General features: G+C 44.6%; 1 protein-coding gene across 3 annotated transcripts in view; it reads right to left on the reverse strand.

Annotated features, from left to right (window-relative positions):
• ZNF2 (zinc finger protein 2) overlaps positions 1 to 13,294 on the reverse strand; it is a 46,278-nt gene that overhangs the window by 15,025 nt on the left and 17,959 nt on the right. Inside the window, exons 2-6 of one of the 3 annotated variants that reach the window (XM_040496684.1) lie at positions 12,097 to 12,168; positions 10,546 to 10,672; positions 7,678 to 7,791; positions 6,168 to 7,148; positions 3,166 to 3,173 (exon numbers count right to left, since the gene is read on the reverse strand). In XM_040496684.1, coding sequence (XP_040352618.1) covers positions 3,166 to 3,173; positions 6,168 to 7,148; positions 7,678 to 7,791; positions 10,546 to 10,672; positions 12,097 to 12,129 — 1,263 coding nt within the window. In that variant the 5' untranslated portion in view covers positions 12,130 to 12,168. Of the gene's footprint in view, positions 1 to 3,165; positions 3,174 to 5,234; positions 7,149 to 7,677; positions 7,792 to 10,545; positions 10,673 to 12,096; positions 12,169 to 13,294 lie in introns of those variants that run through there. The other 2 variants (XM_040496681.1, XM_040496683.1) reach the window with 2 other exon arrangements.

A 13,294-nucleotide genomic window follows, 5' to 3' on the forward strand; every position in this document is an offset into this window, starting at 1 on the left:
GTTTACCTTCCTCTCCACCCATTCCTTAACCAAATTCATTCCAATATGGCTTTGGCGCCACCATCCAAGTTATCGACAAATCAGGGGGTGGGGGTGGGTAATGCTTTGGCTTTCTTTTTTTTTTATGTTTATTTATTTTTGAGAGAGACAGAGACAGAATGCGAGTGGGTTAGGGGCAGAGAGAGAGGGAGACACAGAATCTGAAGCAGGCTCCAGGCCCTGAGCTGTTAGCACCGAGCCCGACGCGGGGCCGAAACTCACGAGCTGTGAGATCATGACCTGAGCCGAAGTCGGATGCTCAACCGACTGAGCCACCCAGGCGCCCCTAATGCTTTGGTTTTCTTGACCACTTGACAACATTGAACACTTTTTGACTATTCCCTTTCTTGAAAGTCTTTCCTGTTAACCTGCTCTCACCTAGTGTTTCTCTTACCTACCTAGTCTCTTCCATTTACTCTTCTTTTATGGACACTTCCTCTTTTCATGCCCATTAAATCTGTGTTCTTCAAGGACCTATCCTAGATCCTAGTCTCTTCCAACACTCTACCTTCATAAGCTATTTCCCACCACCTATATGGTTTCAGGTATCATCCATATATATGAAATCACTCTTTTCAGGTTCAGTCTGCGTGCAGAACATTCCTACATATGTCTGGATATTTCACAAACATCTCAAGCTCATTATATTCAAATGGGCTCACTCTCTACCCTTATACCAAACACCTTGGGCACACTACCTCATATTCTCTTGGCCCACATTTTACCCCAGCCATGCTGCAGCAACCACATTTGCACAAACATAATCAGATAACCCCTTGCCTTGGTCGTACCCCACACTTTTCACTTTCCTCCCTGGAGTTACTCTCTGACTCTGCCACAGGGGATGACTACAGCAAGCCTTGATGTTCATGCAGCAACACTTAGCCAATGGGGGACGGGAGCCAGTAGATAAATGCTCCCCACTTCAAGGGCAGATAATCCTGAGGCTCATTCGACATGACTCCCCAGGTCCCAGCGGGACTGAACCTCAGTTGTCCACGGCAGTGACCCACTTAATTACACACTGTTTATTGGCTTTTTCTCCTTCCCTTATTTAACAGACACTGTCATTAGTGTAATGACTAACATCAGTATTTTAATTATTTAAATCTTGCTCTATCAGATTATGGTATAATGCAAAAATAATTAATTATCTCCGTGGCAGGACAATAAAAGCAAATTGCTAGTTTGTTAAGTGAAGTTAAATTTACACCGCTATTAGTGGATCAATTTAATGGGTATAGAAAAGAATGTGTCAACTAGATCAATGGCTACATATCCGTCAAGAGGCAACTGACAGCCATCTTCCAATTTAGAAACAAGGCGAAGCACAAAACGAGCTACAGTTGACTCTTCTTCATTAGCTTTTCTATTGAGCTATCAGAGATAGTTAACTTCTCGGATCTAGCTTTTTCACCAGACAAGTCAAGGAATCAGAAAGGAAATGGTGGGACAAATCACTCCCAGGTCCTCCAACTTTATTGTCATGCCTTTAATTTTCCTCAGTTTTATATTGACAGTTTTGGAGTGGTGGGGGAGCTCCAGTAGTTTCCACTGGGCCCATCCATTGCCAGCACCCATTCATGCTTTGCCCATTCTAATAGAATATTTTCCTCCCTCTAGAGTCATAATAAATGGATTCTAATATCCTGCTCAGAAAGAGGTGATGATCACACGAAGGATCGTTTATCTTTCACAACTGGCAACCTTAGATATTTCCTCTTCCATATCCTGATTGGGTTGTTAGAGGTCCATAAGTAACATCTCTTCCCTACCTGAGATAACAAAAGATCCAACTCAGAACAAAGGAGTCAGGCACACAAAGATCCAAGCAGCTGTTTTGAGATCTATTTATAAAAAAAAAAATGTGCCTGAGTGATGGTAACAACAGGCTTCCCAGGCTTGGACCTCACCCAGACGCTTGACCTACTGGAAGCAAAAGACTTCTTTCTGCAGGTGCAGAGTGCTTGCCACAGGACCAGAAACAAGCACCCCTCAAACATCTCCAATGATCAAAATAACTCCTGGAGTGCGTGGGTGGCTCAGTCCGTTAAGCATCCGACTTTGGCTCAGGTCATGATCTCAGGCTGGTGGGTTGAAGCTCTGCGTCAGGCTCTGTGCTGACAGCTCACATCCAGGAGCCTGCTTCAGATTCTGTGTTTCCCCCTCTCTGTCCCTCCCCCACTCATGCTCAGTCTCTCTCTGTCTCAAAAATAAAGAAACATGAAAAAAAAATTCAGAGGCGCCTGGATGGCTCAGTTGGTTGGGCATTTGACTTTGGCTCAGGTCACGATCTCACGGTTCATGGGTTTGAGCCCTGTGTTGGGCTCTGTGCTGACAGCTCAGAGCCTGGAACCTATTTCAGGTTGTCTCTCTCTCTCTCTCTCTCTCTCTCTCTCTCTGCCCCTCCCCCGCTCAAGCTGTGTGTCTCTCTCTCTCAAAAACAAACATTAAAAAAAGTTTAAAAATAAAAAAACCTCAAAATAGTCCCTTTATCTGTTACCTATAAAAGCCCCTGATGGCTATCCAAAACTGTGCTGTACGCTATAGTAGCTGCTAGCCACAGGTAGCTCTTGAGCACTTGAAATGTGACTAGTCTGAACTTGAGATGTGCTGTAAATACAAAGAAGTTGAAGATTATTTAAAATTTTTTCTTCTTTTTTTAATGTTTGAGAGAGAGAGAGAGAGACAGCATGAGCGGGAGGAGGGCAGAGAGAGGGAGACACAGAATCAGAAGCAGGCTCCAGGCTCTGAGCTGCCAGCACAGAGCCTGAGGTGGGGCTCCGACCCGTGGAACCACGAGGTCATGACTGGAGCTGAAGTCGAGTGCCCAACCAACTGAGCCGCCCAGTCACCTCGAAAATTTAGTTTTTTTCAAAAAGGTTGTAACACATGTCAATAATTTTTGCATTGATTACATGTGGAAATGACATTGAATGAAAAATGTATTCAATTATTTTTAAATTAAAATTTAATTATAAAAATTAATCTCACCAGTTTCATTTTTAATTTTTAAAATATGGTATTTTTGATTTTAAAAATTTGACCAATTTCTGGTTCCAAGATTTGCTACTACTAATGATCATTTGGTGAAGCTAAAACCTCAAAATTTAAGGCCTCCAGTACTGTATGCCCTATTGGGAGATACCAGTTCAAAGGTAAAGTGGCCCTTCCCTGAGAATGTTTAGTAGGTGGAATAGTATTTCACATTAAAAAAAAAAAAAAAAAAAAGCCCTCCAGATCACTACATTTAAAAAAATTTTTTTTTCAACGTTTTATTTATTTTTGGGACAGGGAGAGACAGAGCATGAACGGGGGAGGGTCAGAGAGAGAGGGAGACAGAGAATCGGAAACAGGCTCCAGGCTCTGAGCCATCAGCCCAGAGCCTGATGCGGGGCTCGAACTCACGGACCGCGAGATCGTGACCTGGCTGAAGTCGGACGCTTAACCGACTGCGCCACCCAGGCGCCCCAGATCACTACATGTAAAAAAAAGAACAAAGATGGGGTGCCTGGGTGGCTCAGTCAGTTAAACATCTGACTCTTAATTTCAGCTCAGGTCATGATCTCATGGTTTCCTGAGTTCAAGCCCCCTATTGGGCTCTGTGCTGATGGTAGGGAGCCTGCTTGGGATTCTCTCTCCCTCTCTCTCTGCCCTTCCCCTGATCATGTGGTCTCTATTGCTAAATAAAAAAACTTAAAAAAACCCAAAAAGGTAACAAAGGGAAAGTATCAAATTTATATCCCCTTTCTGTTTCACTAACCACTGTAGTCCCAGGTCCATTAGTATTCTGAATTTGTTCTAGTTTTATCTTGCTGACAATAGCAGAATATCTTAGGAAAATACTTGATTCTCAATTTACTTATTTACGTCTTCCTTTGTGTGTGTGTGTGTGTGTGTGTGTGTAGAGAGAAAGAGCAGGGGAGAGAGGCAGAGGGAGAGAATCTTAAGCAGGCTCCATGCTCAGTGTGGAGCCTGATGCAGGGCTCAATCCCATGAACTTGGGATCATGACCTGTGCCGAAATCAAGAGCTGGGCCTTCGACTGACTGAGCCACCCAGGCGCCCCTGATCCTCACTTTACTTCTAACAAGGGAATAAATTAAAAATTCAGAACTCTCAGATATAGTCATCAGTCCAAAGTCTGTCAATCGTCCCTTTTATTTTCTACTGGACATTAAATAATACCAGCTATTATCCACTCTGATAGATTCTGCACTCTGTGAAGTGTTTTTCCTTAAGTTGCTTCAAGAGTCCACACATGAAAAAGCCTTCCCTGCCACTCGTCTGCTCTAAGAAAGGTGGACAAATAGGGTTGTTAGGAGGTGGGGAGTGGTCTGTTTGGCGATCCACCTTCTTGAATATGACTTTAGCTCCCAGGAGAAATGTCTCTTGGTCCCCTGGGATTCATGCTGGGAGAATTAAGTTCCAGACAGCCTTTCAGAATCAAGTCCTCTTCTGGGCTTCACCTCAAGCAACCCGGAAAGGAATGCAGACACCTGGAGTCAAAGTTGCCTAGCGCCTGATCTTTGATAAAATAAAAACATAGGACTGGGCCCAGGGCATACAGGAGTTTTTTGGGACTCAGCATTTTGGGAGTCAGAAGTTCAGAGAGGTGGAATCACATCAAGGCAGACCTTAAATATTCCGAGATTTCATTAAACAGGGAGCTATTTTAGGTCTTGAATAAGGCATTGATGGGCAGGAGAGAGTCATTTAGAAAGACTAGAAAGACTGGCCTAATAGTAGTGTGCAAAATGTCAGTAATGTGCAAAATGTAATTTGCGACAGAGGCCGTTGATGTTAACCAAATACTGAGGTGCTTTCCTAGCCTCTGGTGCTGGGTTCTGGTTTATGAGATGTGGAGAGAAGGGATGGCCCTTAAGAATGTCCTAAAATACCTCCCAGCTTTCTCTTTCATGATAACCCTAGAGGCGACAAGTTCTAAATGAGGAGGATGGAGTAAGACAGACTTGACTCACAACAGATTTTACATGAGAAAGAAAACTTTACTTGGGGGGTTACTTACTATGGCACCATAGCATAGCATTCCCCTGTTCAGTAGTGAAGAGGGAAGAATTCAAATGAGGAAATGACTACTGCAGTAAGGGAGCTGAGATGAGAAAGGTGTAGGCTAGACTGAAAATTCAGAGAAAGGACGAACCCAAGGATATGTTTTACCCAGAGAGAACTTGGTAGGTAGAAAAGTCATTAATTCGGATAAATATTTATTGAGCACCTATTATGTGCAAGGCACCGTGTGAGATACAAAGACACGTAAGTCACGCCTCCAAGTGCTTACAATCTAGTTGAGGAGAGATTACACGTACATAAATTATGAAACAAACCGTAGAGCATAATGCTTAAAGGAACAGACTTTGAAGGCAGACTTGTATCCAAGACTTGGCTTCACCTTTTCCTAGCTGTGCCACCTTGGGCAAATTATTCGACACCTCTAAATTTCAGTTTGCTCATCTGTAAAATGAGGATAGTAACAGTACCTACTTCTACTTGATAGGGTTGGTGAGAGGACCAAATAATCTACTCTTTGCCGAACTCTCCACTGAGTGCTTACCCCATAATGAGCACTCGGTAAGTGCTAGCTAGCTAGCTAGTCATAGCAGCAGCAGCAGCAGCAGCAGCAGGGACCTACAAGCTAGGACACAAAGAACAAGTTCAGTGCCCAAAAAAGCTCCCAGGGGAAAGGGACCCAGCTATAAAAAGAACCGTTCTGGAAGCAACAGTGCGGCCCTGACACAATTCTGCCATCCCTCCCATCCTGGCCTCCGGTTATTAAAGTGCAGTGATACCTGGGGCCTCAGACAAGAGGCGTGCCTGCGGATCACCTCCTAACATTTATCCCATTGTCTGATAAGCTTCAGCAAAATGTCGACTCTTTAGAGTCACAGCCTCCTTTCCGGCATCCCACATCAGTTCTATAACACAGTAGGTAGCGAGTGTTTATTCACACCGTGGCAGCAGAGATGGAAAAGGGGAGTAGTGGCCAGAATATGTAGAGTGCTCAAATGAGGGATTTGCCTGCTGTGGGAAAGACCAGTCTTGGGTTTCTACGGTGGTCCGCTGACTGAAGCTTCCACCCAACTCAGTCTATTCCTTGTTTGGCATAACGCCGTTGATGTTGAATGACTGACGATTTCGAACTGAACACTTTGCCACACACGCTGCATTCGAAGGGTTTCTCTCCCGTGTGCACTCTCTGATGTCGCGTAAGCCGGCACCTCTGGCTAAAGGCTTTCCCACATTCGGTGCATTCGTATGGCTTGTCTCCAGTGTGAATCTTCTGGTGCTGTGTGAGGGACGAGCGGTCAAAGAAAGCTTTCCCACACTCGCTGCACCGATAGCGAGGCTCTCCAGTGTGAGCTTTCTGATGTCTGTTCAGTGACGAGACGCCATAGAAGGCTTTCCCACACTCATTACATTCATAGGGCTTCCTGCCAGTGTGGATGAGCTGATGTCGAGTAAGAATACTTTTCTGGCTGAAGGCTTTCCCGCACTGATTACATTCATAAGGACTTTCTCCAGTATGAATTCTCTGGTGTCGAGTAAGGGATGAGCGGTCAAAGAAGGCCTTTCCGCACTCGCTGCATTTAAAGGGCTTCTCTCCGGTATGAATTCGCTGATGGACCGTTAGGGACGACCGGTCGAAGAAGGCCTTCCCACACGCGTTGCATTCGTAGGGGCTCTCCCCCGTGTGAGACATCAGATGTCTGCTGAGACTGCTCCTGTGACTGAAGGCCTTCCCGCACTCGTGACAGTCATAGGGCTTCTCTCCAGTGTGAGTCCTCTGGTGGCGGATAAGCGATGAGTGGTCAAAAAAGGTCTTCCCACAGTTGCTGCATTCCTGGTCTCTCTCTTTAGTGAGAATTTTCTTCAGAGGGCTAGACCCTTGCTGCAAATTTTCCTTCTGGGAAAGGGACTTCTTGCAGGTCTGCACCACAGGGCTCCCCTTCCCTGTTTCTAACTCACCCTCCAGGGCATGAGCTTCAAATTTAGGACACAGAGGAACTTTTCTTCCAAGCCTTTCCCTCACTATTCGTCCTGGTTTTTCTTCTTCCGAAGCACCCTGAGGCTCAGGCTTGGTCTCCCAATCTGGAATGGACAGAAAATACAGATGCAGTTTCTTTCCTGGGCTGGGAAATACTACATCAGAAAGAAGAGACACTACAATAAATCGGAAAAGTAGAGTGTGGTGACTGCCTCACTCGCTCGCACAGACAGTTGTCCATGCTGGGGAAAGACTGAGACCTGGGAAGGCAGAAGAAAGTAGGGAATAGAACTGACAGTGGACATCTCAGAAAAGAGAAGACTTTCCATTGGGAGCATGGCCAGGATAACTAGGAGAGTACACTGAGTGGAGAGGATGGTGGGGAATAGGAATATCAAAGGGTGAACGGGCAATGTGACAGATCTGAGAGAACAACATTTGGTGAATAAAGATGAGTGACACTTTAAGGTGTACAGAAAAAAAGTCAAAGCTCGTGGGTGATAAAGAGTAAACACTAAAGCAGAAGATTTGAATGTGAGGAAAAACATGGTACCCAAGCCTCCCTCCCAAACACCCAAATAACAACCACAAAACAAACCCAAACTCTGCCCAGCCCTGTTCATACACAATTACCTAGAGAGACATTCTCTGGACATTCTCTCTCCTCAGATCCATGAAGATCAACTATCCAAGGCTCATCCCCTCTCTTCAACTGAAAAATGACCTCAGGTCGAGGAACTGGGAGTCCTGCTCATGGAGAAAGAAACAAGCCAGGCACATGATGAAAATACGCCACTATTTCAAAGCGTAATCCCAGCCTCAGAGTGCTTCTGAGAGAAAATGCAAAAGTCAGAGGGCACACACCAGGAATACAGAGCGCAAAGTACTGGAAAAGAATGCTCAGAATGGAGGTTCTAAAAGGGACCAAGTAGATGGGGCCCCTGGTGGCTCAATCAGCTAGCGTCTGACTCCAGCTCAGGTCATGATCTCATCACTCTGAGTTTGAGTCCTGATTCGGGCTCTCTGCTGTCAGCACGGAGGCCACTCCGGTTCCTGTCTCCCTCTCTCTCTGCCCTTCCCCATCTCGTGCTTTCTCTCTGTCTCAAAAATAAATAAAAACATCAAAAAATTTTTTTAAGTTAAGGGAAACAAAGTAGCACTTGGTAAAAAAGTTGATACAATTCATTTGAATTATGTGTTTATTCTTCCCACTGAACTGAATGGGATGTCCCAGCTTTAGCACTGGTAGGATGGGGGGAAAGAGTCCTTGGGTCAGGGAAGATGAGAATCAAAACAGATCATCTTGAGTAAAAATATATAATCTTTTTGTTTACCCTTTACTACTAAGCTCTTATTTAAACAAGTGGGTCATGCTCATTGTAGGAAAATTAGGGGTAAGTTGAAGTAAAAAGAAAAATCACCTTTTGTACTTTGTATCTATTTTGAAACTGAAAGATACCTATAGATACATTCTGTTAAAAACTGGGTTGTAGGGGCACCTGGGTGGCTCAGTTGGTTAAGCATCTGACTTCAGCTCAGGTCATGATCTCACAGTTTGCGGGTTCGAGCCCCATGTCGGGCTCTGTGCTCACAGCCCAGAGCCTGGAGCCTGCTTCAAATTCTGTGTCTCCCTCTCTCCCGTCCCCTTTCCCCACCTATGCTCTGTCTGTCTCTCAAAAATAAATAAACATTAAAAAAATTTTTTTAAATGGGTTATAAAATAATCCTGACTTGTAAATTTGATTTTTTTCACATAATAATAAACTTAAATATTATTTTACTTCAATTAACACAGATCTGTCTTAGCACTTTAATGGCTACATGAGGTTACGTTGTATGGAATAATCTAATTTATTTAATCTCCTGCTGACAGACATTCAGACTGTTTTTAATGTTTTGCTATTAACAAACAATGATATGGTGAACATTTTTATATATCAGGGGCTGTTAATCCTATTACTTCCTTGGGACAAATTTCTAGAAGTGAATCTGTCCATTTTTGGTTATTTAAAGAAATAGAACCCATCCTAGAAATAGTCTCGAAGTCTAAACTTCTATTGCACTGGGGGCCCCAAACTGGGAAAGAGACACAGTTTCTTACTGGGCCCACGGATCACCTATCTGGTTGTATGCTGATTCTCGGCTGATAAACTGGCCACATCCATGGCCTGCCTGTGGCTTCCTCTTTCTGACCTTTGCTAGGAATTCTATTTTCCCCAATATTTCATCCCACCAAAGCCTGTGACAAAGGCTCAGCAGTCTCCCTTAATGTTCCCTGAACATCTACCTGTTTTTTCCTATTTGGCCTATTTAAATTCTTGACATGCCTTGCATAAAATCTGTAATGGGACTCCTTTGGCTGCCACCTCCTGCTTACTTTATACTGGTTTCTGAATCTGTACACTCTCCCAGCCTCTTTTTTTTTTTCTTTAATTTTTTTTTTCAACGTTTATTTATTTTTGGGACAGAGAGAGACAGAGCATGAACGGGGGAGGGGCAGAGAGAGAGGGAGACACAGAATCGGAAACAGGCTCCAGGCTCTGAGCCATCAGCCCAGAGCCCGACGCGGGGCTCAAACTCAAGGACCGCGAGATCGTGACCTGGCTGAAGTCGGATGCTTAACCGACTGCGCCACCCAGGCGCCCCTCTCCCAGCCTCTTATTCTGGAAGCTCCTGAGAGGAGCCTCTTATTCTGGAAGCTCCTACCTACAGGAGCCTAACTTTACTTCTCACAAATATATTACATCAGCTTTCTTTTTTTTTTTTTTTTTTAAGTAAGCTCTACACCCAATATGGGGCTTGAACTCAACAACCCTGAGATCGAGAGCTGCAAGATGTACAGACTGAGTGAGCCAGGCAGGTGCCTCCAGGCAGTCATTCTTAATTTTCCCTTTGTCACACAGGTCTCTATAATTGCAAAGTGCCTTCTGTGCGCCTCTAAGATTGTATTTAAGATAAATATTCAAAATCAAACGCAGAGTAGTGACCTACTCTGAGGCACAGCCTTGTATTTCTGTGCCCATACTGCCCTCTTTTTAAAGGGAAACACTTCTTCCTCCCCTTCTCTGCTTCTCTGAAAAGAAAATTTCCCTCAGTAAGATAGCCCCTGCCCCCCACCTCCCCCACCAACCCTTAATCCTCTGGATGGAGCTGAGAAGGTTACCTGCCTGATAAGCTGGGGGAAGGACGGGGCATATGTGACTCGGCTTCTTCTGTCTGCCCCTGCTCTGGGGAGGGGGCCCTCTGTATTGCAGGGGCAGGCTGCTGAGCAAGGGAGGCTGGGGTTCCCTTGCCTACGGCTCAGGGAACAAGTCTGTCCAATGCTGCGGTTCACAATTGAGAAGTCCACTGTTGCTGTACATCTTAGCCATAGCCTTCTACCCCTCCATTTTGTCTCTCAGTGCTTCAGAACTCAGGTGAGAGAAGAGGTATCACTTATTAGCCCACGACCCCCCATTAACGCAGTACAGAGTCTAACTTCTTGTGGGAAGCTCTCCTTACCCAATGAGACAATGCTCTTATAGTTTTCCAGCATCACCTCCTTGTAGAGGTCCTTCTGAATAGGGACTAGATGCCTCCACTCTTCATCTGTGAAAATCACAGCCACATCCTCAAATGTCACTGATTCCTGGAAACACAATAACATTCTCCCTTACTCATAACCCTTCTTTTTACATGGACCAGACAAAACAGTCTATAAAGATGACAGCCCTGAGGTTGTGGAGGGAAGGTTAAGGAACATGGTTCTGATAAAGCAGGGCTTTGAAGCACTCGGGGAAAGTGGCATAATTCCCTGAGGCATGAAGTTCTTGGTCGTAATCCCTATACTCACAGCTCAGCCTGTGAATATCAGGGGCTCTTTTTTCATACTTACAGAAAACTTGCAAGGAAAGAACAAAGAATTCCTATGTACCCTTCACCCAGCTTCCCCAAATGTTAACATTTTCCACATTTGCTTTATCTTTCTCTCAGTACACACACATTCTATCTTTCTCCTGAACTTTTTTTTTTTTTGAGAGAAAGCGTGTGCATGCATGCAGGGAAGGAGCAGAGAGAGAGAGAGAGAGAGAGAGAGAGAGAGAGAGAGAGAGAGATTGAGAATATTAAGCAGGCTCCATGCCTAGTGCAGAGCCTGATGCAGGGCCTGACATGGGGTTCGATCTCATGACCGTGAGATCATGACCTGAGCTGAAATCAAGAGTCAGACACTTAACCAACTGAGCCACCCAGGTGTCCCTTTCCTGAATGTAACTTGCAAACATGATGCTTCTTTACTCATATTTTATAAAAACAAGGATAGTCTCTTGTAAAATCACAGTATAATTACGAAAGCCAAGAAAACAGCATTGATATTAGACTATAATCTATAATCTTATTCAGATTCCACCAATTGTCTTTTTTTTTTTTTTTTTTTTACAAATCCATAAAATGATGATGTAGATTAGGTTGTCCTCAGGATCCCCTCATTTCACACTAATGCTTCGTGATTCTGCAAGACTGCATCTTTACCTCCAGTCCTAAAACTCCAGATGAGTCTCCAGTGTGCATGCAGACGTTCTAAGCCAGAGAACAGAATTCAAGACACTGGGCCCTTGGGCGGGAATGGGGCAAGCCACATGTCTCTACCCACACTCATCTCTCTTTAGAACTCTTACCACCTCACTGAGATGCTCTACAACAGGTGTCATTGGCCTAACCCAACACCTCCTGGAATACTTGGGGTCTGCTCTCAGTCTATACACAGATGCACTAAAGGGAAATAAGGACTAGAACTGTTCCCCAAACCATCCAAGCAGACCTGTACCAACACATTTTAGTCAAAATCACTCAGCGCAAAGGTCACAGTGTGCCTGGTGACAGGCTACTGGGCACATGTTCAAGGTAAGAAAAGGTCACTGAAGGATACCACAGATCAAAAGGGAAAGACACATTCCCTGTGGAGTCCTTCATTCACCTGGTAGGTTTGATTGAAGAAGCTCCAGGATAGACACAGAAAAGTGGTTACATTCTGGAGACTAACAGAGTATTTCAGAAACACAAAGTCCACCTCACCTGGCATCTGTCAGTTGGAGACACAGCGGCCATTCCCTCCTGTGTGCTCTCCTTGTAGAAAAGGGCAGAGTCCTAATGAGGAAGAGGTACGGGATGAGAACGTCGGTATGAGAAAGACTAGTCTTGTAGTTTTCTGACCCATAAATCAGGAAATCTCCAAATACCAGTGAGTCATATGCCCATTCTCATTCATGATACCCTACAAAAAGGGAAGACAAAGCAAAGCAAGGCCAGGAGCAACCCCACCCCACCCCAGAACTGGAGTGAAAGACCACAGATATTACTACTCAGGATACAATGTGGGACTTGTTTTACTATGATCCCACAGGAGAAGTTCTGTTCCTGGGAACCAAGAACGTATTAAGCTTATACTGTATTTATAAGGTCACATTCACTATTGCCCTGATAGCTACCAGATAAAAAGTCCAAGAAATTTTATAAATGATTATATGGATAAGATGTGTCAAGTAAACACCCATAGTCTCTTTAAGAGAAAAATAACCCATTCACGACCCCGTGCTCCAGGAGCAGCACTTGGACAGCCATGTTTTGTTCTGCATGATGCTGCGTCTCACTCCGGGAGCCACACTGATTTAGGTCTCAGGTGGGCAATGTGCAGGTTGACCAGTAGACTGAGATGCAATCTAGCTTGAAAAGGTGACATCCTTCCTCAGGAATGTGAACTAAGAAATGTCAGGACAACAGGTAGGTGATGAGCTGAAAGGATATCATGAGGGATGGAAGTAGCCATGAGGATCAGGGGAGGCCAAGTCACCAAGAAGCAGAGCCAGTGAGTACATGAGAGGCACGATATGGTAAGACTAGACATGGGTCAGGGGAAGAAAAGCCTGCTCACATCAGCAGTGGAGCAAAGACCTAAGAGTTTTTTACTGGCTTTGAAGTCCCTCAATTCATGTAGGACCATCTCTGGGCTCCAGTTTGCATATAGACCAGCCTTATTTATTCTTGGATTTCCATAAGACTCTAAACCTCTTAGGCTTTGTGTGAATCCTTATCAGTAAACTCCCTTTACTTGAGTTATCTGAGTAGGTCTCAGTTTCCCACAGTCAGGAGTCTAATTAAACACAGTTGAATCAAGCATTCTTGGGATTCATGAGTGGTATGGGAAGTGTGGTCCTGGGAAGAAGGAGGAAAAGAGATGGCCCACTGACTATTCTCCTGTAGTCAAGGGAATATA

The sequence above is a fragment of the Herpailurus yagouaroundi genome, unplaced genomic scaffold, assembly GCF_014898765.1.
Source record: "Herpailurus yagouaroundi ecotype Mexico unplaced genomic scaffold, PumYag 188, whole genome shotgun sequence".
Classification (NCBI taxonomy): Eukaryota; Metazoa; Chordata; class Mammalia; order Carnivora; family Felidae; genus Herpailurus; species Herpailurus yagouaroundi.